Below are 21,506 nucleotides of genomic sequence, written 5' to 3' on the forward strand. Positions count from 1 at the left end.
TTTAAAGGGGCCCAGCTTGCGAGCCAGCATGGAGATGTCCGCCGTGCCCAGCGGACTCTGAATTCTGGCTGTTACACACTGAGTTTGGACCGAAGCCCCCTCCTGAAGTTGTTCAGTGAACCTCTCCTTGGTCTTGATGAGGGCTGCTACGGGGGCACAGCAAGGGTCTGCCCACCCTTGGGAATCCTCACAAAGGGAAAAATCAAAGCCCTCGCAAGGGTCACCCGAATCATCCCCCATGAAGCTTGCCACCTGGACTGAATGCACGACCAATTGGTGTTTTAATTGCTCAATCTTCTTTTCATGACTAGCACACTGTCGTTGTGGTGTATCATGGGAACGGATAGTCAAATCTTTGATGAGTCCCTGAAGGACTGGTACCTGCTTAGCCAGCGCTTCCAGGCGGGTGCGATCCGCCTTCTCTGCCTGGAAGTCCAGTCTCAAGGCTGTCAACTTGTCCTGGGCATAGGCCTGGGTTGCTGCCTGGTTAGTAATTTGCACTTTCAGTTGCTCAATTTCCACCTGTCGGGTACACACCTCTTCCCTTTTTCCCAACTCCTCTTTCTGTCCCAACAACATTTGATACCACATGGCTGCTGCAGTCCAAATTAATTCCACAACTGCCCCTAGGTTTTTACTCTTCTGCTCTTCATACTCAGTATATAGGTCCAACAAATCCTGCCAAGAATGCACACTTCTCTGAAGCTCCGTCATGGTACCCCAGGGATTGTATCCCACCTTGCCGGGAGAGGTCTTTACCCCCCTTTGAAAGAGGCAGCAGGGTCCCATCCCTCTTTGCTGCCTCTCCTGTGGCTCGGGCATCAGGTTCACCTGCCTCCCATGACACCAGGCTGACTGGGCAGCCAGATTATTGTGTCCGCGCTCCCTAATGCCCGTATGTCCAGGCTTGAATCCATCGCTGATGCCATCGCCCACGACTGCGGGACTCCTGAGTCCACAGCTGTACCCTTCTGTTTCCTGAACATACTGACATAATCCATTGGGACAACTCCTAAGATCTGCTGATCACTTGAGATTTCACGTTGCTCACCTCGGCACCAGGGCTTATAATGTTCACCCTCACACTTGGGCCGGAGGGAGAGATGCTAAGTCTCCCTCCGTATTACTCGGTCCAAAATTACTGAGGATCCATATGCCAAAACCATTCCCGGGCACAGCGAGACACCTTACATTCTCCTCTTATACTCAGGCACACTATGGCTGAGGGCGTATGAACCGAGGATTATTTCCTTGGAGCGAGAATCTCTATATTCTCCTCTCTTCTAACACGTGGGACTTCTACAGCTGGGGTGTACCCACTTGCACCCTTCCCCCGGTGCCCGGTTCTCAGGCATACTACAGCTGAGGGTGGACACACCTTTAATCATAAAATCCTCAGCATGAAACACCAACAGTGCTGGGCTGAGCAAACATGAAATATCAAGGGCAGAGCAGTTGGTGCACTCTGCAGGGTTCCCCCCTGCCGCAATTCTCCATCAAAACTGTGACAGATTTCTGCTACCAATCTGCCTGAGGTGTCAGGTGATCAGGCTGAAGCCACAGGATCATTTGGGGAGGAGATGACGAAACACATTAAGTCTCTAAATTTTAAAGCTTTATTGATAAAATAATAAAATAACAGTGGAGCGTGATGGGTGCTCCCTACATCACTCAGAGGAAGGAAGAAAGCGTTAGTGCCCCAAGCCCTAACCCACTTTCATACTCACACAGTCAGTATCTGAGGCTGGCCAGGCCTGAGTGTAACGTAAGAAGAAGAAGGGGGGATGGGAGTTCTGTCCTGTGCGCACAGGTCATCCAGGGTCTGCTGTGATCTCCAAATTGCTGCAGGTCTCAGGAGGGTTTTAAGTCCTGGGCTCCTTTGGGGTGTTCTGTTCCGTGACCTCTGTTCCTGGTGCTCTTTGTGCCAGTCCAAACGGGCTTGATGTGGTCTTCTCCACTTTCCCAAAACATAAACAGCTCCAGGGACGCGATGCTCTGCTCTCCCCGTCATTGTCTTGCTGGTGTTTTCCATCTCTGCAGTCTTGGACCTTGTTCTCTTCTTTGCTGGCCTTGCTGTCTTGCAGGTCTGTGCAGTTGGATTTTTCTTTCTCACGGCTGCTCGGGCACATTAAAGCCCCTGTCTTTCTCAGCTGTTAGCCAAGTTTTGGCTTTGAGCAGTGTCCTTGGGTTGGGGCCAGCGTTTTATCTTCACACTGAGCTAGCTCCAGGGTTGAGTTAACTCATTCTCTGCTCTTTTCTTCTTCTTCCCCCCTTCTTGGCCTTTTGTAACCTACAAAGGAAACTTTCACTCCTCACTCATACCATTACCCCTTCCCAGCATGCTTTGTGATGCTTGCAACAGTGTTAGCCACATACAATGCTGATCTGCCCGCCCCGGGAACTCGCTGAAGGAGGGGCACCTTGGGGTGTGACACATGGAAAGTCTGGGGCCACCCACCAGGTATTTTGCTGTGGCCCTACGGTGTCCATCTGGACCATGCATTGCCCCCATGGCTCTTCCCCTTCAGCCTTGTGCCACATTGTGGCTTGGGCCCCATCATTAGCTCGAACCATGGAGAGCTTCTTGAGGTATTTTCCCTCCTCATAATTATAATCATTCAAATAATCCCATGGACAGATGGAGACGCAGATGGTCCAGGCAGGTGGCTGGTCCACAACTGAGGCCCATGACACCATGACCAGAAACCTAGGGTGAAACATGTTTTGAGTTGATTGGCATGTACCCATTTTAGTTTACTGGATATGAAGCTGGTACACTACCGGGGAGATGCGATTCACAATGGAGTATGGACCCACCCACTTGGCGTCCAGAGTGTGGGTCACCTTCCCCAGCTTTTGCAACATTGCCTTGTCTCCAATTTGCCATCCTCGGATGTCTTTAATGACGATCCCCTTACGCTTGGCCTTTTCCTTATCTAAAGCGGCCTTTATGGCTTCGCAGGTTTTTACATAGCTCCTCCCTCCACTGGGCAAAGCTGAGACTTTTCTGGTTGTGGCAAACAGTAAATGTGATTATTGGTAAACACAGTACTTACATTACATTTGTTTACTAGCGGGTTGCTAACACTTCCATTCTCCCAAAACACTTCTTTCCAGGAATTAACACATACACATTGCCCATTATACAGGGCTCTGGAGCAACAGGCAAGGACAAGCACATCCAATTTTGAGGAGTCCACTCGGTACAACCTCTGGTGTCCAATATCCCACTGGCTCGAGGTCTGGGGTAGCCAGAAGGATTCCATGTGCCATATGAGGAGTGGGATAACCTTTCATATCTTTGCTTCCGGAGCTTGTTGGTGTGAGTTTTTAACAACAATTTCCCCAATTAAAAGGCCTGGCCTTACTATGCTAGAAACCTACTGCATCCATTCGTATTGATAAGTATCAAACAGTGATCTTTTGCTTTGCTTTAGCAAGTGTATTAAAACCTTAGTGTTTCCTGATATTACCCAAAACATTTTGTGTTCCAAGGTGGACAAAGCAACTATCTGCATTTCACTACATCCCATAGCTATAGCAGTATGGTTTTTCATTTCCATTTGTTTCTGTATTAGGCTGTCCTGTAGCTGGGACAGAGAGCTTAATTTATTTTTAATTACCTCCAGGTTTACTGTATTTATAACCCCTGCTCCAAAACCAATTCCCCCTAATATGGTGCCTACTACCTGAGGATGTTTCCCTGCAGTTTTTTTTTTTTAGTACACAACAGTGCTAGCAACAAGACAAACAACACAAGACAAAACATAGAACACAGAACACAATTTCTATTGTAACAGTAGATTCATGGAATTTTGGGTTGCTCTTCAGCTGGTGTCAGCTTTTCCTGATTTTGTGAAAGACAAAAATAACATGTTTCTACCCCTTTGGGGGTGACAAATTATTTCTTAAAATATTCCTTTCTTTTACAAATACCCTTGCTGATTGCAGGCAAAACAGAGAAATTACCCCCATATTTTCCTGTGTTTGTTCTATAGGCAGGCCAGGTTTCAATGTCTTCTACCTTTATCAGTTAGGCAATTTGCATTAACACAGATGCTTTCTGGTTTGCCTTTGGATCCAAAGCCATTAGCAGCTCAGAGACTCTGTTTTAAAAGGAACACAATCAATTTTCACCAGAGTTTTGATTACTTTTCATTTTCAACTCCTGCTTTTAAAACATACAAAAATCTGAAAAAGAAAACAACCTATTGTGGCTCACTTTGGAGCCCTAATAGGATTTTAATTAAGTAGTATGGTATGTTTGCATTTCTTTTACCCCTTCTACAATATACACTGCACATTTCCTTTACCCTGCTCTGTTTTTACATAGCTGTATATAGATTACATTCCTTTTATACATTTGGGGGAGTTAATTTCCAATAGGACCCCCTTATATTCTTTTAGCAAATTTGTCTAAATTGTCCGTAGTCAAATGATTTCAATTAGATAGTCTCTTTGCCTGGATTATTTACAGACATTCCTTTGGAAAAGGGCCCATTTTTCCTTCAGAATGGCTGCAAAGAAACCAAGAATTTTCTTTTTTATAACACTTTTCCTTTTTAACACTTTTACAACGTTTAACTGCTTAATTCCCTCCAGCCTCTGCAGAGTTAACTTCTCACTCTCTCCTTAAATCTCTTGCTTATCTTCCAAAATGACACCTTAATCAACTCAGATTTCACCATTCCAAATACTTTTTCAGGGATCTAAATTACCCATGTTTGCACTTACTCCTTTCCTTACTCCTGCCACTATGCCCTCAGGGCTTCCAACCTGTTTTCCAATTTCTTTATCTGTTGCCTGCCTGCTTGTCTTGGCCCAATCCTGTTTTCCTCACCGAACAGTCCCTTTTCATGGACACAAGCTTTGTTCCACTACCCATTTAGCAAGGAGGGTGGGCTCCTTAATTAGCCACCACCCCTCCTGGTCCCTTTCCTTAAACATTTCTTTCAAAATTGTGAAATCACCACACTATCACTCACAAGAAATACTACACTGCCCAAACTCCTATTTGCTTCAGAGCTTGGTTTAACAGAGCAAGATCTGTTTCAAAGAAGTAATCTTTTGAACAAAGTATCATCTTTGGATTGCTTCCCTTTAAATATTTCCTACACAAGTGCTACCACTATTTGTCCACACTCCTATATCTTTCAGAGTTGGGTCTCACATAGAATATATCACCTCATTGGGTTTTGACAGGTGGTCCCAGGCTGAAGGAGAGTTCCAGCCTGCGTGTGAAAGATCTGTAACCTGCTTGTACTATCTATCAGGGTGAGACACTCCTCGATTCAAATCCTGTCTAGTTTATAGAATTCAGATTGCGATTTTACTTTTATTTCTTAGGTAACCAACTTTGATCTGTATGCTTATTACTTATAATCACTTACAATCTATCTTTCTGTAGCTAATAAACAGTGTGTTTTGGTTGAAGTGCTTGGAAAATCTGCTCAGGTTGCAAGGGCTGGTGCATGTCCACTTTCTTTTGTGGAAGTGGTGGACTGGGTTATAAACTTACACTGGTCAGATTTCTGACCAGGGCAAGATGGTGTAGCTCTGGGGTGCAAGGCTGGGGAGCTGAAGGGAATTGGCTGGAGCCTCTCTATTGTCGGCTCATGAGTGGCTGGCAAAAGCATTCATGTAACTCAGTTGGGTGTGTCCCTGCCTGTGGATGTTTGTGTAACTGCAATACCTGGAGAGGTTTGCAGCTTGTCACAGCATCACAGTGTGAGAGGGTACCCTGGTTGGTAATCCAGAGGACTCAGCGTACCCCAGTTTCAGGTTGCACCCCAGGGAAACCATCACACCCATATGATACCAGGGCTCTGAAGCTATCTCCCGCATTTAGGTTAAGAAAGAATAAAAGTAAAGTCCCCAACAAGAGAGCATACAGTGTGTGTGTGTGTATGTCCTCTCTTCATCACAGGCTACAAAAGCTCTGGGCACAGGCCAGAGACAGGCCAAGAGAGCTGTTAGACATTTAAAGATGCACTACTCAGGAAACAAAACTCCAGCTTTGTAGATGTGTGAGCCACACATGCCTGCAGGGCGGAGGCAAGAACTGATGATTGGCACTGGCACATTAGCTAAGAATGCAGGTCTGTGCTTTCCATGTGGGGATCACCTCCAGCACTACTGAAGCTGGAATCAGCACTGGACTGGGAGTTTTCTCAATGGTGCACAAGACAGAACACAATCCACTTGAAGAAGAAAACGTATCTGAATGTTGCTGCACACAACAGCAATAGTGACTTGATTGCCACAGTCAAGCCACAAGCAAGCAGCCATCATAAGTGACTGCATGTGTTGTGTGCCACTGCTGCCTAGTAGCTATTCTTGCTTGTACCTATGTCACCCTCTGATGGATGTCTTGGAGAGATTGCTTCTCCATTACTGCTGACCAGATCTACATGGAACTCAAAGGAGCTAGCCTTACAGCTCACTATCCCCTCTACCAATCTGTTGATTTGCTGGATCAGTACCATGCACAGGCAAACATGGAAGCAGTTCTGGGCTGAGATACTTTGTAAAGTTTGGTGTGTGTCCCAGAATGGGAAGAGTATGGTTCTTGCAAAGCAGAACTGAGATGCATGGTCAGAGTTTGTGGGATGGAGGACTCAAGCCTGGAACAGCAGGGGAATGCAGGTCAGGACTGAAGTGCAAGACTGGAGTAGCAGTGTCTGCAATGGATCAGGATTGATATACATTAGCAGAGGGATATGAGGGCCACAAACTGGAGTGGCAGGCAGTGTTTCAGATTAGGCATGAGCTATACTGGCAGAGTTAAGTGGGGGCCAGGCACGAAAGAGGGGATCAGGATTGGGGTGCCTTGGCAGAGCGGGTGGGGAGAGGGCAGAGCTGGGATAATAGATGAGCTGCAAATCTGGAGAAAGGGTATGGTTACACTGCAAAAAAGACCTGCGGCACTGAGTCTCAGAGCTTGGCTCAACTGACTCTGGTTCACGGGACTTACGTTATGGGGCTAAAAGTAGCACAGGAGAGGCTGAGGCTCAGTCTGGAGCCAACACACTGAGATCCGTGCCCCTAGCCAGGTTTCAGAGCCCTGGTGACAGCCTGATCCCAAATGTCCACACTGCTATTTTTGGCCCTGTAGACGAGCCCAAGTCAACTGATCCAGGCTCTGACACTCCCGGCCCTGGGGCTCTGTCTGCAGTGTAGACGTACCCTAAGACACACTGGTGGAGTTAGGGTGGAAGGGCCAGATTGCAAGAGAGTGCTGCGTAAAGCTCGTGCAGTCTGTCACTTTTATGAGCACTTCAAATGAATGCACAAAGGTCAGATTTCAGTCATGAAGACGACAGATTTCCCAGGCAGTCCCACACCTGCTCATATATCAGCCTTGATGGAACCACAGCACTCCCTGGTTCTGCTATAACTTGTCAGAGACAGAAACCCAGTTCACTCTTCTCTACCAACTTCATTAAACAAAACAAATAAACCCACAACGTGCTTTGAAATTAAAAAAAAAAAAAAAAAGCATAAGCGAAGAACCCCACTTGGAAGGAATAATCTTGTTAAAAATGTCAGCAGGGATGGAACATAATTAATACTAACAAATTCATTTCGGAACAGTCCCTCATTCACCTCAGAATAAATCAGCAGCTGTCACACAGCTCATTTCATCATCACAAAGAGGGAGATAAAAAAATCAAATCCATATTTCTCCAGTGATATTGTGGTGGATACAAAATGCAATTAACACAGGTACTTTCCAAGCACAATAAATCCTTGCCTTTCTCAAGAGGCTGCTAAGATGTGTATTGTACTGACTAGGGAACATACAGTTGATACTGTGGAGGGGATATAGCTTCTTATTAGATTGTAAGTGCTGTGGGGCAGAGACCATTCTTTTGTCCTGGATTTGTATACATTAGATGAGTTTGTGAACAAATAATGGATGGGGGACAGAGAGAATATTTTTGTTAGTGGGAGCAATAAGTATGCGGGCCCATGGCACTTCGCAGAGATTAATGAGCAGCTCTGGAGATGTGAGGGCCAGAGGTGGGACTGAGGGACACTATGCTGAGTCATTATTTTACAGAGCTGACGCAGAGAGGAAAACATGAGCAAATTCTTTTCAAACGCACCATTCAGAACCCCACTGTGCTCCTCAGTGCTATTTTTATATGGCAAGATTTGTAACAATTAGGGTTTATTTTTGTTCTATGTCCTTCTATATCTCTAGACCACCGAGACCGCCAAATTGAAAAAAGCTCCCTGGTGAGCTAAAATTATTCCTCACTGACACAGAACAACTGGAAAGGAACATTATGCTTAAAGCTGGAAATGCTTGGGGATTTCCAGCCAGAGATACTTAGGAATATCTAATTCCATTAGCATTCTCCATCTAAAGCCTCAAAAACAGCCTTAACTCTGCCCCAACCCACCAGATGGAATCATTGATAATTTCCAGCTAGAGATACTTAGGAATATCTAATTCCATTAGCATTCTCCATCTAAAGCCTCAAAAACAGCCTTAACTCTGCCCCAACCCACCAGATGGAATCATTGATAATAATACCTAGCTCTTATATAGCATTTTTAAATACTATATCTCAAAGCTCTCAGGCATACAGTAAATATTACAATATCTTCAAGACATTTTCACATCACAACTTGATTGTTAGTTATGTTAACTTCCAGATACAATAGATCTCCATGGGATATGAGCTACATTGATAGATACACCAGCTTTGTTGTACTCGTAATTGAGTGATTAAAAACAGGAGACCCAATATGGGGAACACAGCCCATTGTCTTGCACTTGGTAGATCCACTGTGTGCTATGTAATGAAACAATAAATGAGGTAGGATTTCCTGTTGTGTTAAGTCTTATACAGAAGCTAGCTGGCATTCTCATACTCAATAGATTAGTGGACCAAAGATGGTGTTTGGTTTAGCTTGTACCCAGAGAACGAAGTATGAAATGTTCTGATATTTGGGTCACAATTTGAGCCTGATCCGAAACCAACTGAACTCTCTGGAAGGCTTTGACTGGGCACTGGATCAGGCCCTTGGATAGGCTGTGATAAAGTCGGTGGCCTACATCTCTGCCCTAAATGGGAAGATATTGATAGGTTTAGACATGTCTGTAGTGGATTAGCGGTGGTCCCTCCTCCTCTGGGTCAGTACAGTTAGGGATTTAGCTGGGCAACCCAGCCTGTGGCTCTGGCAAGCAGTCCAGGCAGAGGGGTAGTGGGTTAGGGTCTCTAGCCTGCAATCCGGGCAAAGGAGCAAACAGCTGCGAGTCCAAGTCCTTTGGCAGGGCAGGGCAGCCAAGAGTCTATGGCTCAGGCCTGTATTCAGGGCCAAGCAGCAAGAGGGTCAGGCATCCTAGCTCTGGTGGATGACTGACATTCGCAGGCTCCTTGGCCTAGAGAGGGGGAACTGCCACTCCAGGGGTGAAGTGGCAGGAGTAGGGTGACGCAGGCCCACCCAACCCCACTGCCTCCCAGCCCAGGGCCCTAACAGTGGCAGAGTTTTCCACCACTGGGTCAGTGGGGTATCCAGCTGCAATATGCTGACTGGGTCTCTGGCAGCAATGGAGCCAGACTAGAGTCGGCTGCCCCTGGGCCACTTCCTCTCCTCCCCTCAGGGGGTACCTGAATCCGTAGGGGGTCCTCTCATTCATCTGGGTAGAAGGCCAGTGGCAGTCCCAGTGGCTCCTCGGTACCTGGGTCAGCAGGTGGCTCCAGCAGCTCTGGCCAGTCCTCAGCTCAGTGGGGATCCGCTGCAGACTCCCAGCTCGGGAGTGGTCAGGAGGTGTCTGTCTCCTTCAGCAGCTGCAGCACAACTGAGGGGAGGGATAGCTCAGTGTGGGAGGGATAGTTCAGTGGTTTGAGCATTGGCCTGCTAAACCCAGGGTTGTGAGTTCAATCCTTGAGGGGGCCATTTAGGAATCTGGGGCAAAAATTGGGGATTGGTCCTGCTTTGCGCAGGGGATTGGACTAGATGATCTCCTGAGGTCCCTTCCAACCCTGATATTCTATGAGCACCAGAACCCACCCTTTATACTTCCTGTTCATCCCTCTGACTTCCAGTGGGAGGGGCAAGTCTGACCTGGCTTCACTCACCAGGGTTCACAGAGTGGTCCCTTTGGCTCAGTGGGAGGCTGCTCTGCCTTACTACAATGTCCAGTAGAATTTAATAAGGAAGAAATCAACCTATAGAAACAACTCTCTACACCTAGAGAGGTTACTTGAGTACCTGGTCCTGGTTCTGTAGCACTCTATAGCAGCACAGACTTCTCTCCTGCATTCTGTAGGCTGGTTCCCAAAGTCTGGAGACAGGTGAGCCCTTCCATTCAGTTCTCTAGGACTTGCCCATGCAATCTCATTGGACGAGGGGCCAGATTCTGATCTTGTCAGCACCCAGGTCATTCTAGAGTAACTCTGCTGACATCAATGGACACATTCCTCTGGTCTGACCCGAACGGCCTCAGCTACTCAGGGCAGTATGCCTTCCCACTCCTAGCCCCTCTGAGTCCAGTTCAGCCCCTGGTGCAAGCAGGAGCAGTCTTAGAGCTGCAGCTCAGCTCTACTTGGAGCAATCCCTTTTGTATGTTCAGTCTGAGTGCGGGAAATGGCTCCATACCTTGTCATCACTACCACATACCTTGGGGCAGTCCCTGACCTAGTCTGGTTTCTGGGCAGCCCTTTTCTATCCTGCTTTCTCCTAAGGAGGTAATGTCTTCTGATACGGCCCTCCTCATGGCACTGACAGGAAACCCTTCACTTCCATTTGGCTATGGGCCTCCCATAGTCTTTGCCTTGCTCAGCCCCGTTCCCAGGGCTAGCCTTAACTTTACAACTCAGGTCAGGGCGCTCCCGCTACAGGTGCCCCTGTCACCCACAGGCCCAGCACGCCTGTTCCCTCCCTGTTTGCCTCACAGGTGGGACTCTCTTGGGTTCTTGCTCTTTCCCGCTCTTTGTGAAAGGCTTCTGTCCCCCATCCCAGCAAGGGCATTCTCTCTTGAGAAGAGAAGAATGAGGGGGGATTTGATAGCTACTTTCAACTACCTGAAAGGGGGTTCCAAAGAGGATGGATCTAGACTGTTCTCAGTGGTAGCAGATGACAGAACAAGGAGTAATGGTCTCAAGTTGCAGTGGGGAAGGTTTAGGTTGGATATTAGGAGAAACTTTTTCACTGGGAGGGTGGTGAAACACTGGAATGCGTTACCTAGGGAGGAGGTGGAATCTCCTTCCTTTGAAGTTTTTAAGGTCAGGCTTGACAAAGCCCTGGCTGGGATGATTTGGTTGGGGATTGGTCCTACTTTGAGCAGGGGGTTGGACTAGATGACCTCCTGAGGTCCCTTCCAACCCTGATATTCTATGACTGTGTACCTGCATTCTCCACCACATGTGATGGGGTGGGACTCACCACACTAGTGCCTCCTGCTGGTCATCTTGTGGATCAGCTCCACAAGTTGTCACGCTGACTCTCAGTGGTGTCTCACCTGCCATCACTTCTGCTCCTAGACTCGTGTCACTCCAAAGACCAGGGCATCCTCTTCAGGACACAGCCCTCCGGCTGTGTCACACTCTGTGCTCCGCACTTCTGGGGGACAGTCCCACAGTCCAGCCACTTCCTCAGTGGCAAGTGTGTGTGGGGGGACCCGGGCCCACCCACTACTCCAGGTCCCAGCCCAGGGACCCTGTAGATGGCAGCTGTGTCGCCCTCAAACCTCTCAGTCTATTTCCCTGGGTCACTTCCTCACAGCCCCAGCATCTTCTTTGCCTTTGCCTCAAGGTCTCAGCCTGCAACTTCCAGCCGCTCCCTAGCTCCCTCTAAGTAGCACTGCTCTGTCCAGAGTGCTGGCTTTCTTCCACCTCCAAGGCAGCCAGTATTCCCTCCTTGAGCTCCAGGGAGCAACTAAACCTGCTCTGCCCTGCAGCTCTTCTTCTATGGGCCTGCTGGGCCCTGATTGGCTGCTCCTCACAGCCCCTCTCCTATTAGCTGCTTTCTGCACAGCCTTCCTAGGGCTCCATTAATCCCTTACAGGCCACTGTGGGGCAGACACCCTATCAGAGAAAGCTTCTCCTGTCTGAGGTCCTTCCAACTTTTTCTCTTTTCACTGGCTCTTCTTATCTCCCAAATGAAGTGTTTCAGGCTGAATTAGCTCAGCTTCCCAAATCCCCACCCAGGGAGCATCTGTTGCAAAATAAATAGCCCAGTGTCAGCAAAAATGTCTGGAGTGATAAAATGCAACTCTGTGTTAATATTCACTGGACACCTCCAGAACATATTAGGTGCTCTGAATATGATATCGGCAGATTTTCTGCTCCACCTGCCAACCTGAGCATTTCCAACACGGGCTGGCATCTCTTTCTTCATCTTAAAATCTCACTTTGTTTTACAGCTGGCCTGTCTTCATGGGGAATGACAAAAGCCCCCAAACTTGGGGCACAATTGAAGTGCGTCTCTCTGTTTTTAAACAAAGTATCTCGCTTTCCTTCACAATAATAGAAGCCTGCACTCCTGCAACATTTGTCTTTAATAATCACAGCCTACTAATCATAGAATCATAGAATATCAGGGTTGGAAGGGACCTCAGGAGGTCATCTAGTCCAACCCCCTGCCCAAAGCAGGACCAATCCCCAACTAAATCATCCCAGCCAGGACTTTGTCAAGCCTGACCTTGTAAACCTCTAAGGAAGGAGATTCCACCACCTCCCTAGGTAACGCATTCCAGTGCTTCACCACCCTCCTAGTGAAAAAGTTTTTCCTAACATCCAACCTAAACCTCCCCCACTGCAACTTGAGACCATTACTCCTCATTCTGTCATCTGCTACCACTGAGAACAGTATAGATCCATCATCTTGGGAATCCCCCTTCAGGTAGTTGAAAGCAGCTATCAAATCCCCCCTCATTCTTCTCTTCTGCAGACTAAACAATCCCAGTTCCCTCAGCCTCTCCTCATAAGTCACGTGCTCCAGTCCCCTAATCATTTTTTTTTTCCCTCTGCTGGACTCTTTCCAATTTTTCCACATCCTTCTTGTAGTGTGGGGCCCAAAACTGGACACAGTACTCCAGATGAGGCCTCACCAATATTGAATAGAGGGGAATGATCACGTCCCTGGATCTGCTAGCAATGCCCTTACTTATACATCCCAAAATGCCATTAACCTTCTTGACAAGAAGGGCACACTGTTGACTCTTATCCAGCTTCTTGTCCACTGTTACCCCTAGGTCCTTTTCTGCAGAACTGCTGCCAAGCCACTTGGTCCCTAGTCTGTAGCGGTGCATGGGATTCTTCAGTCCTAAGTGCAGGACTCTGCATTTGTCCTTGTTGAACCTCATCAGATTTCTTTTGGCCCAATCCTCTAATTTGTCTAGATCCCTCTGTATCCTATCCCTACCCTCCAGTGTACCTACCACTCCTCCCAATTTAGTGTCATCTGCAAACTTGCTCAGGGTGCAGTACACACCATCCTCCAGATCATAAATGAAGATATTGAACAGAACTGGCCCCAGGACCGACCCTTGGGGCACGCCAATTGATACCAGCTGCCAACTAGACTTGGAGGACTAAGGACTGTTGTGGCAGCCACAGGTACCACGGTTGATGGTGTCGCACCAGGCATCATGTAGGGAAGTTCTCAGATTTTGTTCACTCCTATTAATCCACAAATTAATGTGGTGGCCCCGTGGATGGAACCAGGTAGGCCAAGACATGCATCCCTTTGTGTGTCAGTGGAGAATTTGAGAGCACAGTGTGCTGGGCTGTTTTTGTCCATCATCACAACATGGCCAAAGAGCACACAACACTGCTTCTGAATACAGTGAGCAATGGTAGGAAGGCCAGATCTTTTTGAGATTGTGACATTGAGCACAAAGTCATACCACTTTATTCTCAGGATTTGGCACTGACTGCACACCTGGAATGACTCTAGTGGCTCCAAGTCTGCCTGTGAAAGTGTCTGGGCTTCTGATCCATCTAGCAATACAGGCAATACATACGTTTGATAGATCCTCAACTTGGTCTCAAAGAAAGACATTTTTATGTCCATAGGTGAGACATGGACATCATGCAGGAGGTGGCGAGACCTACTCATCAAAGAATGTTCAGTTTGCTGTGAATGTTTGAATTCTCCTTGCAGCCTAGGCAGATGAATTCATCAACATTCTCCATGGTACTCGCCACCAACCTGCACTGGGGGTTCTGGTACCCAACTCTAAGATTCTGGATCTTGGTGTTCTGCCAGGAATGTTCAACCCCAGAGCCCAGGTGACATCTTGGAGACTTCGGAGGGCAGGGATGAAATTCTCTGACTTTTCCACAAGCAGGGCAGCATTGTCGATGGTTGGTGAACATTGCTTGACCAACCTTGATTCCAGTGTGTGGAGTGGCATGTGCTAATATCCAGTCGATAACTCAACAGAATAGTTCCAGGGTGAGAATGCATCCCTGCTGCACACCTAAGAAACATGGCAAAAGCCATGAACCAACATGCACTCTCACACCAGTGTGATGATTGCACACCAGATTCAGCAGAACATTTGGAACACCTTCCAGTGCAAGCCAAAATGCTGACCTGTCAACTCAAAAGTTGCTTTGATGTTGATACATGCCCCTTGAAGCTGAGAAGCATGAAAAGATAGTTAGCAGCAACAATATGCCAGATGGGTGGCATTCACTGGCACATGATGTCTGGCTGGAGATGGAGAGAGGAGCAGTATGAAGAGAAAGGCATGGAAGACAGCCAGGGGATGGTGGCTAGGGGATTACCCCTCCCATGTTAGTGGTTGGTGGTTTTATTTCCATCAGTGTTTTATTAAGAGGTGAAGGCTGGTCTTGTGGTAGCCACAAGTGATGATGTGGTTAAGCTGGGCTCAGGTCATTCTCTGGGATCCTGGAGAAGTCAATATGCCTCAGTTCCCTATGGGGTAATGATCTTCCCTTTGCCCATTTCGCTCATCGGCACTTCAGGGCACGCATTGCCCATGCAATGCCCAATGCATAGCTGGGAACAACCTAGCCAGCCAGAGCTCAGAGGGATGGGAGAGTGTGGGAAGAGAAGACGTGAAGCATAAAGGAAGCAGAGCCTAAGCCAGGGACAATCTGTTTAGTCAGGGAGTGAAAGAGGCGAGGCAGAGTATGTATCTCACATGAGGGTTGATGCAAATGTGCCCCAGGCGAATGCATTGTGGCACGTTGTCCCACTCTAGTGGCCAGACAATGCATATAATTTTATGAGTCTGCCCCTGCTCTACCATAGCTGGCTTTTTTGCTCAGCGGGTGGAGGCTCATACTCTTTCAATGAACAGCTTGTGGGTTCAATCCCTGTATGTGATGACCCAGCCTTACACAAGGTCTAAGCTGAGGTGAAGGGGAAGGAGAGGTGGTGGAAGGCTTCAAGGAGGTGTGAGCACCTGCTGCAAGCCTGGGGACACATAGGCCTATCAGAGTGCACTGCCTCTGTTCTGCAGAACCCCTACAGGTTTCATGCCTGCCTGGTTCCAGACCAGTTTTCCAGAAGGAGAGGGAATTGGATCCCAACCAATAGGGTTAGCCCTCTGGAAGGGGAAACCCCCTACTGACTTCAGTACCCCCAGGCCTCCCATTAAGCCACCAAGCACTTTGTGGGATGGATGCCAGCGGAAGGCGACCAAGCCCATTTCACAGGATCGATGTGCTGTGCCACCTGGCTGGGGCTCTAGTGGCTTTCCAACATCCTGAGTCACTCCAAAAGCATCTCCTGTCCATCCCTGTCCCTTCTGAGGAGAGTCTCCTGCAGGGCGCAGGTGCCTGGCATATCACTTAGAACACACCGCAGATCAGTGGGCAGCCCTGCTCCATTGCAGTTACAGTGCTCCTTCCCAGGCTTTGTTTATTTTGTTGGTACAGGGAGGCACCTGAGAACCTGCCATCTGCTCTCCCCACGGCATGCAAAGCAGCAAGGCAAAGAGAGCAGAGCAGTGGGGTTGGAATGGCTGCGGAAAGTGGAAGCTCTGCAGGGTGCTCTTGACTTCCCGTCAACCCCTTAAATGGACATGGGTGACTCTCAATAAAATGTCTGCAGCAGGCTGGATATTAAAGTGACATGGGCAGATCAGAACCAACTTTGACGTGCGTTAAGATTCCCAACCAAATGTGAGCGGGTGTTAGGCAGCACCGTGGCTTTATGTACCTAGGTTCCCCCCCTCCACCTGGCATACTAGGGCTGCCCCGGGGGACTAGGATTCACTGTAGTCAAAATGGGCCCCAACAAGTACGATCAGAACTGATGGAATGGTCTGAGAGTCCTGGCACTGGACTAATGGCCTGATCCAGAGCCCACTGAAGTCAACCAGAGTCTCTCCATTGCCTACCATGGGCTCTGGGGACAGCCCTACCAGCGGGTGTTGGAGGGCAGGCTGTGACTGAGAAATAGTAGCGGAGCTGGGGGAGGGGAAACTGAGGCAGGACAAAGCCTGCATGTGGACTAGTTTGGCAGAGGCAGGATTGGTGCATCCAGTGCTTGGTCCCAGGGCCTACCAGGAGCACTGCTGTAGTTCAGCAGAGGCTCAGAACCACAGTACAAGGAGCAAGCCACTGGGCAGGACTCAGGTGCACTGGCAGAGCTGTGGGGGTCCAATCCTGGAAGAAAGGGGAGCAGGGGTGGGTGCTGCTGCCCAAGACCAGACTATCTGAAAAATTGGAGTAAGTCCAGCAGAAGGCAACGAAAATGATTAGAGGGCTGGGGCACATGACTTACGAGGAGAGGCTGAGGGAACTGGGCTTATTTAGTCTGCAGAAGAGAAAAGTGAGGGGGGGATTTGATAGCACCCTTCCACTACCTGAAGGGGGGTTCCAAAGAGGATGGCTAAGCTAGCTGGGATGATTTAGTTGGGGTTGGTCCTGCTTTGAGGTTTGGGAGGTTGGACTAGATGACCTCCTGAGGTTTCTTCCAAACCTAATCTTCTATGAGTCTATGATCCAGGGGCACCAGTGGTCTGCATGAGAGTGCATTGACAGATCTGTGTAGGGGGAGTTACCAGCCCCCTCACTTCCCAGGCACTATAGCAGGGAGTTTGGCTAGGATTATGTGCCCAGTCGGGAGAAGGCTGCACACCCAGAAAAGCTGCTGTGTCCTGCTGGGAACCCAGTGCAAACAGCACAGGATCCCAGTGGTGCCTCGGGGTGAAGGAAAGCTGCCCAAACAGGTGGAAGAAATGGGACTGGGGGGGGGGGGGGCTGGAAGGCCCTGGTCTTTGAAGGGACCCTTGCAAGGTTACAAGTTGCCTGTTTACCCAGTAGAAGTTAGAGGGCTTCTTGGGCTTAATTTATAGGCCTGATCCAGACCCAAACTGGACCCAAGTCCACCCTACCTGACCCTGATCCTTCCCCCTGAATCTGAGTCAGCACTGCCTTCTGCCCTGGGATATCTCTGCTCCCCCTGACTGGAGCTGACTCATAGTCAGGTCCCATCGGGTTCAGGGCAAGTGGCAGGGCTCTAATGGAGGTGCCCACCACCTGGTTTGCCTGGGTTACTAACAGCACCTGGGGATAGTAGAATCGGTCATCTTCTAGTGCCACGAGCTGTCTGCTCAGCTGGGGCATTCGCACAGCACAGAGCCACCCATAGCCTGCTGCAGCCTATGGAAGTCCTCTTCATGCCAGGGGCTTTGGCTCATGGCCTGAGAGACAGGGTGAACTGCAGGCTCAATTCTGCCTGATGCCACATGGGCGAACACACCAAGAAGTGGGCATGGCCCCAGGAGCCCCAGGGATTACTATGGTGGCTTTATGCCACTCTCACACCTCCAGGATTCGGAGCTGGTCTAGGACTGGTGGCCCTGTGGGTGTACAGCAGAGCAGCTCCTGTTGGGGGCTTCCCTCCAGATGCCAGTGAACTCCAGCTGCAGCCCTTTCCCCTCCAGCGGCGGTTACCTATGTCAGTCCTGCCCCACCCCCGAACTGATAGATCTCCGGGGGGCGAGGGTGGAGTCTGTTTATATTGCCAGGGTGGCGCAGCAGCCAGGGCCAAATTCTGATGCCCACTCCGGGTCATACACACATTTATTGCTAACTCTTCTGTCTCTATGAGTCTCCCTGAAGGAAGAACTCCTTCAGCTCATCTGGAACCTGTGGAGAAAAGGGTCTGGGTGAGACACTGACGAGATGATTCTCCCAGCGCTCCCATCCCGCCAGCACAAGCCTCTGTCCATTACCTTTTCCTTGTGTTCCATGAGCAGTTTGTATGTGGAGCAGGCTTTGGAGATCAGCTCATCTGCATCCAGGTCTATGATGTTCCCACAGACCTACGGGGGGGAAAGGAGAGCAGAGACACCACCAACCAGGGTAGAGCAAATAGGGGGCAGGAGGCTGCTCCCCTGGTGGCCGTTAGCTGTATGTGCAGTGCCTTTTCAAGCCAATAGGTATCACTGAAGCTGGCACCAGGGGTGAAAGGGAGCCGGTAGGGGCCGGTACTGCGTACCGGTAAGAACCGCACCGGCCCGTACCCAGCCCACAGTAAAGCGTTGCCGTGGCAGCGCTTTAATGTCCCTGCCCCTTTTGCCCCCCCTGTCAGTGCCCTGCTGGTGGGGTCCGGACCGGCAGGGCCACCAACGCGGGGGGGAGGGGGAAGGGGCAGCGACGTTAAAGCGCTGGCGCAGCAAAGGACCGTCCTTAAAGTGCTGCTGCTGCAGCGCTTTAACATCGCTGCCCCTTCCCCCTGCCAGTGGCCCTGCCGGTGGGGTCCGTCCCAGCAGGGCCACCGATGGGGAGGCAAAAGCGGCAGGGACATTAAAGCGCTACCGCAGCAGTGCTTTAAGGATGCTCCTTTGCCGCTGCGGCTCTTTAATGTTGCTGTGCCCCCCTGTCAGCAGGGCACGGCAAAGGACCCTGTAGCGCTTTAACGTTCCTGCCCCTTTTGGCCCCCCCGGCCGCCAACAGACGGGGGGTGCAAAGGGAGCAGCTGCCCTGGGGCCAGTGATTTAAAAGGGCTTGGGGCTCCGGACACCACTGCCGCTAGGGCAGCAGCAGCGTCCAGAGCCCCGGGCCCTTTAAATCAACGCGGGAGCCCTGGGCGGCACGGGCCAGCCGGACTGGAAGGACTGGCTGGGGGATGCTGACCCCCCAGTCCTGCCCCTTCCACCCAAGGCCCCGCCCCTTCCAGGGGCCGGAGCCAGCCCGCCCCGAACCGGTAAGTGGCATCAGTTACTTTCACCCCTGGCTGGCACCATCAGCCCCCAACCCCGCCACTGCTCCAAACCTGGCTCTGCTGCCATGGTGTGTCTGCTGAATGTTTTAACCAGGGCAGGGGGTATCTAATGTGGCAGCTAGGACTGGGTGACACAGCTACCAGGAGCTACCTGTATCTTCATCCAAGCCTGAACACTATGCATTTTTGACATTTGCTTCACTTTTTTATTCTCACGTTTCCTATTCATAATTTCATCCCCTCCTTCTACTTCCCACCAGGGATTACAATCATAGCAATGCAGGGCTGGAAAAGACCTTGAGGGGACATCTAGTCCAACTCCCTGCACTAAGACAGGACCAGGTAAACCTAGATCATCCCTGACAGGGGTTGGGAATCTCATGAGAGATTCTGCTCTGGTACGATATACAGCCCAAAGGCAGCAGTCTCCTCTCCACTCTGCCCTGCAGATCTTTGGCACATTCTACAATGGGGAGAGGTCACCTGGTCACATGAGGTTAAGGCCTGTCTAAGGCCTAAGGAGTAGAGCTGAGTAGGAAAAAGTTTTCCTGTTCTGTGAAAAATTTTGAAATAAAAAAAAAAAAATCTCATCCCGCATCCGGATGAACCAAAGAGACAGAGCCCCACCCCAGAATAGCTCAGGGGCTATTCCCCTGGGATGTGACAGCCTGCGGTTTCAATCCCTGCTTTGCTGGATTCGGAGCAGGAATGTGACCCTAAGTGTCCCAAGTGAGTGCTTTGATCACTAGGCTATTGACTGGAAGACATGAGATGAACTGTCCTAGGGATGGGGGTTCCACGACCACCGCTCCCAAGAGAAGGAGGCGAGTGGTGATGGTTGGGGTCTCTCTCCTCAGGGGGACTGAGTCATCTATCTGCCGCCCTGACTGGAAAAATCGAGAAGTCTGCTGCTTGCCAGGAGCTAGGATTCACAATGTGAGGGAGAGACTGCCGAGACTCATCAAGCCCTCAGATCGCTACCCCTTCCTGCTTCTTCACATGGGCACCAATGATACTGCCAAGAATGACCTTGAGTGGATCACTGCAGACTACATGGCTCTGGGAAGAAGGATAAAGGAGTTTGAGGCGCAAGTGGTGTTCTCATCCATCCTCCCCGTGGAAGGAAAAGGTCTGGGTAGAGACCGTCGAATCGTGGAAGTCAACGAATGGCTACGCAGTTGGAGTCGGAGAGAAGGCTTTGGATTCTTTGACCATGGGATGGTGTTCCAAGAAGGAGGAGTGCTAGGCAGAGACGGGCTCCACCTAACAAAGAGAGGGAAGAGCATCTTCGCAAGCAGGCTGGCCAACCTAGTGAGGAGGGCTGTAAACTAGGTTCACCGGGGGAAGGAGACCAAAGCCCTCGGGTAAGTGGGGGCGTGGAATACCGGGAGGAAGCACGAGCAGGAGAGCGTGAGAGGGGAGGGCTCCTGCCTCATACTAAGAAAGCAGGACAAACAGCAAGTTATCTCAAGTGCCTATACACAAATGCAAGAAGCCTGGGAAACAAGCAGGGAGAACTGGAAGTCCTGGCACAGTCAAGGAATTATGATGTGATTGGAAGAACAGAGACTTGGTGGGATAACTCACATGACTGGAGTACTGTCATGGATGGATATAAACTGTTCTGGAAGGACGGGCAGGGCAGAAAAGGTGGGGGAGTTGCATTGTATGTAAGAGAGCAGTATGACTGCTCAGAGCTCCAGTATGAAACTGCAGAAAAACCTGAAAGTCTCTGGATTAAGTTCAGAAGCATGATCAACACGGGTGATGTCGTGGTGGGAGTCTGCTATCGACTAACGGACCAGGGGGATGAGGTGGACGAGGCTTTCTTCCGGCAACTAACAGAAATTACTAGATCGCAGGCCCTGGTTCTCATGGGAGACTTCAATCACCCTGATATCTGCTGGGAGAGCAATACAGCAGTGCACAGACAATCTAGGAAGTTTTTGGAAAGTATAGGGAACAATTTCCTGGTGCTAGTGCTGGAGGAACCAACTAGGGGCAGAGCTCTTCTTCACCTGCTGCTCACAATCGAGAAGAATTTGTAGGGGAAGCAAAAGTGGATGGGAACCTGGGAGGTCGAGTTCAGGATCCTTACACAGGGAAGAAAGGAGTACAGCAGAATACGGACCCTGGACTTTAGAAAAGCAGACTTTGACAACCTCAGGGAACAGATGGGCAGGATCCCCTGGGAGAATAACATGAGGGGGAAAGGAGTCCAGGAGAGCTGGCTGTATTTTAAAGAATCCTTATTGAGGTTAGAGGGACAAACCATCCTGAACTGTAGAAAGAATAGTAAATATGGCAGGTGACCAGCTTGGCTTCACAGTGAAATCCTT

General features: G+C 49.7%; 1 protein-coding gene across 4 annotated transcripts in view; it reads right to left on the reverse strand.

Annotated features, from left to right (window-relative positions):
- Nucleotides 1–1,593: 1,593 nt before the first annotated feature.
- TBC1D21 (TBC1 domain family member 21) overlaps nt 1,594–21,506 on the reverse strand; it is a 130,673-nt gene continuing 110,760 nt past the window's right edge. For 3 of the 4 annotated variants that reach the window (XM_075132921.1, XM_075132920.1, XM_075132922.1), the window contains 3 exons: nt 18,176–18,265; nt 17,895–18,089; nt 1,594–9,814 (listed from right to left, as the gene is read on the reverse strand). In XM_075132921.1, the coding sequence (XP_074989022.1) occupies nt 18,045–18,089; nt 18,176–18,265 (135 nt within the window). In that variant the 3' untranslated portion in view covers nt 1,594–9,814; nt 17,895–18,044. The remainder of the gene's footprint in view (nt 9,815–17,894; nt 18,090–18,175; nt 18,266–21,506) is intronic. The other variant, XM_048867130.2, reaches the window with a different exon arrangement.

This window comes from Caretta caretta, chromosome 10 (assembly GCF_965140235.1).
Source record: "Caretta caretta isolate rCarCar2 chromosome 10, rCarCar1.hap1, whole genome shotgun sequence".
Classification (NCBI taxonomy): domain Eukaryota; kingdom Metazoa; phylum Chordata; order Testudines; family Cheloniidae; genus Caretta; species Caretta caretta.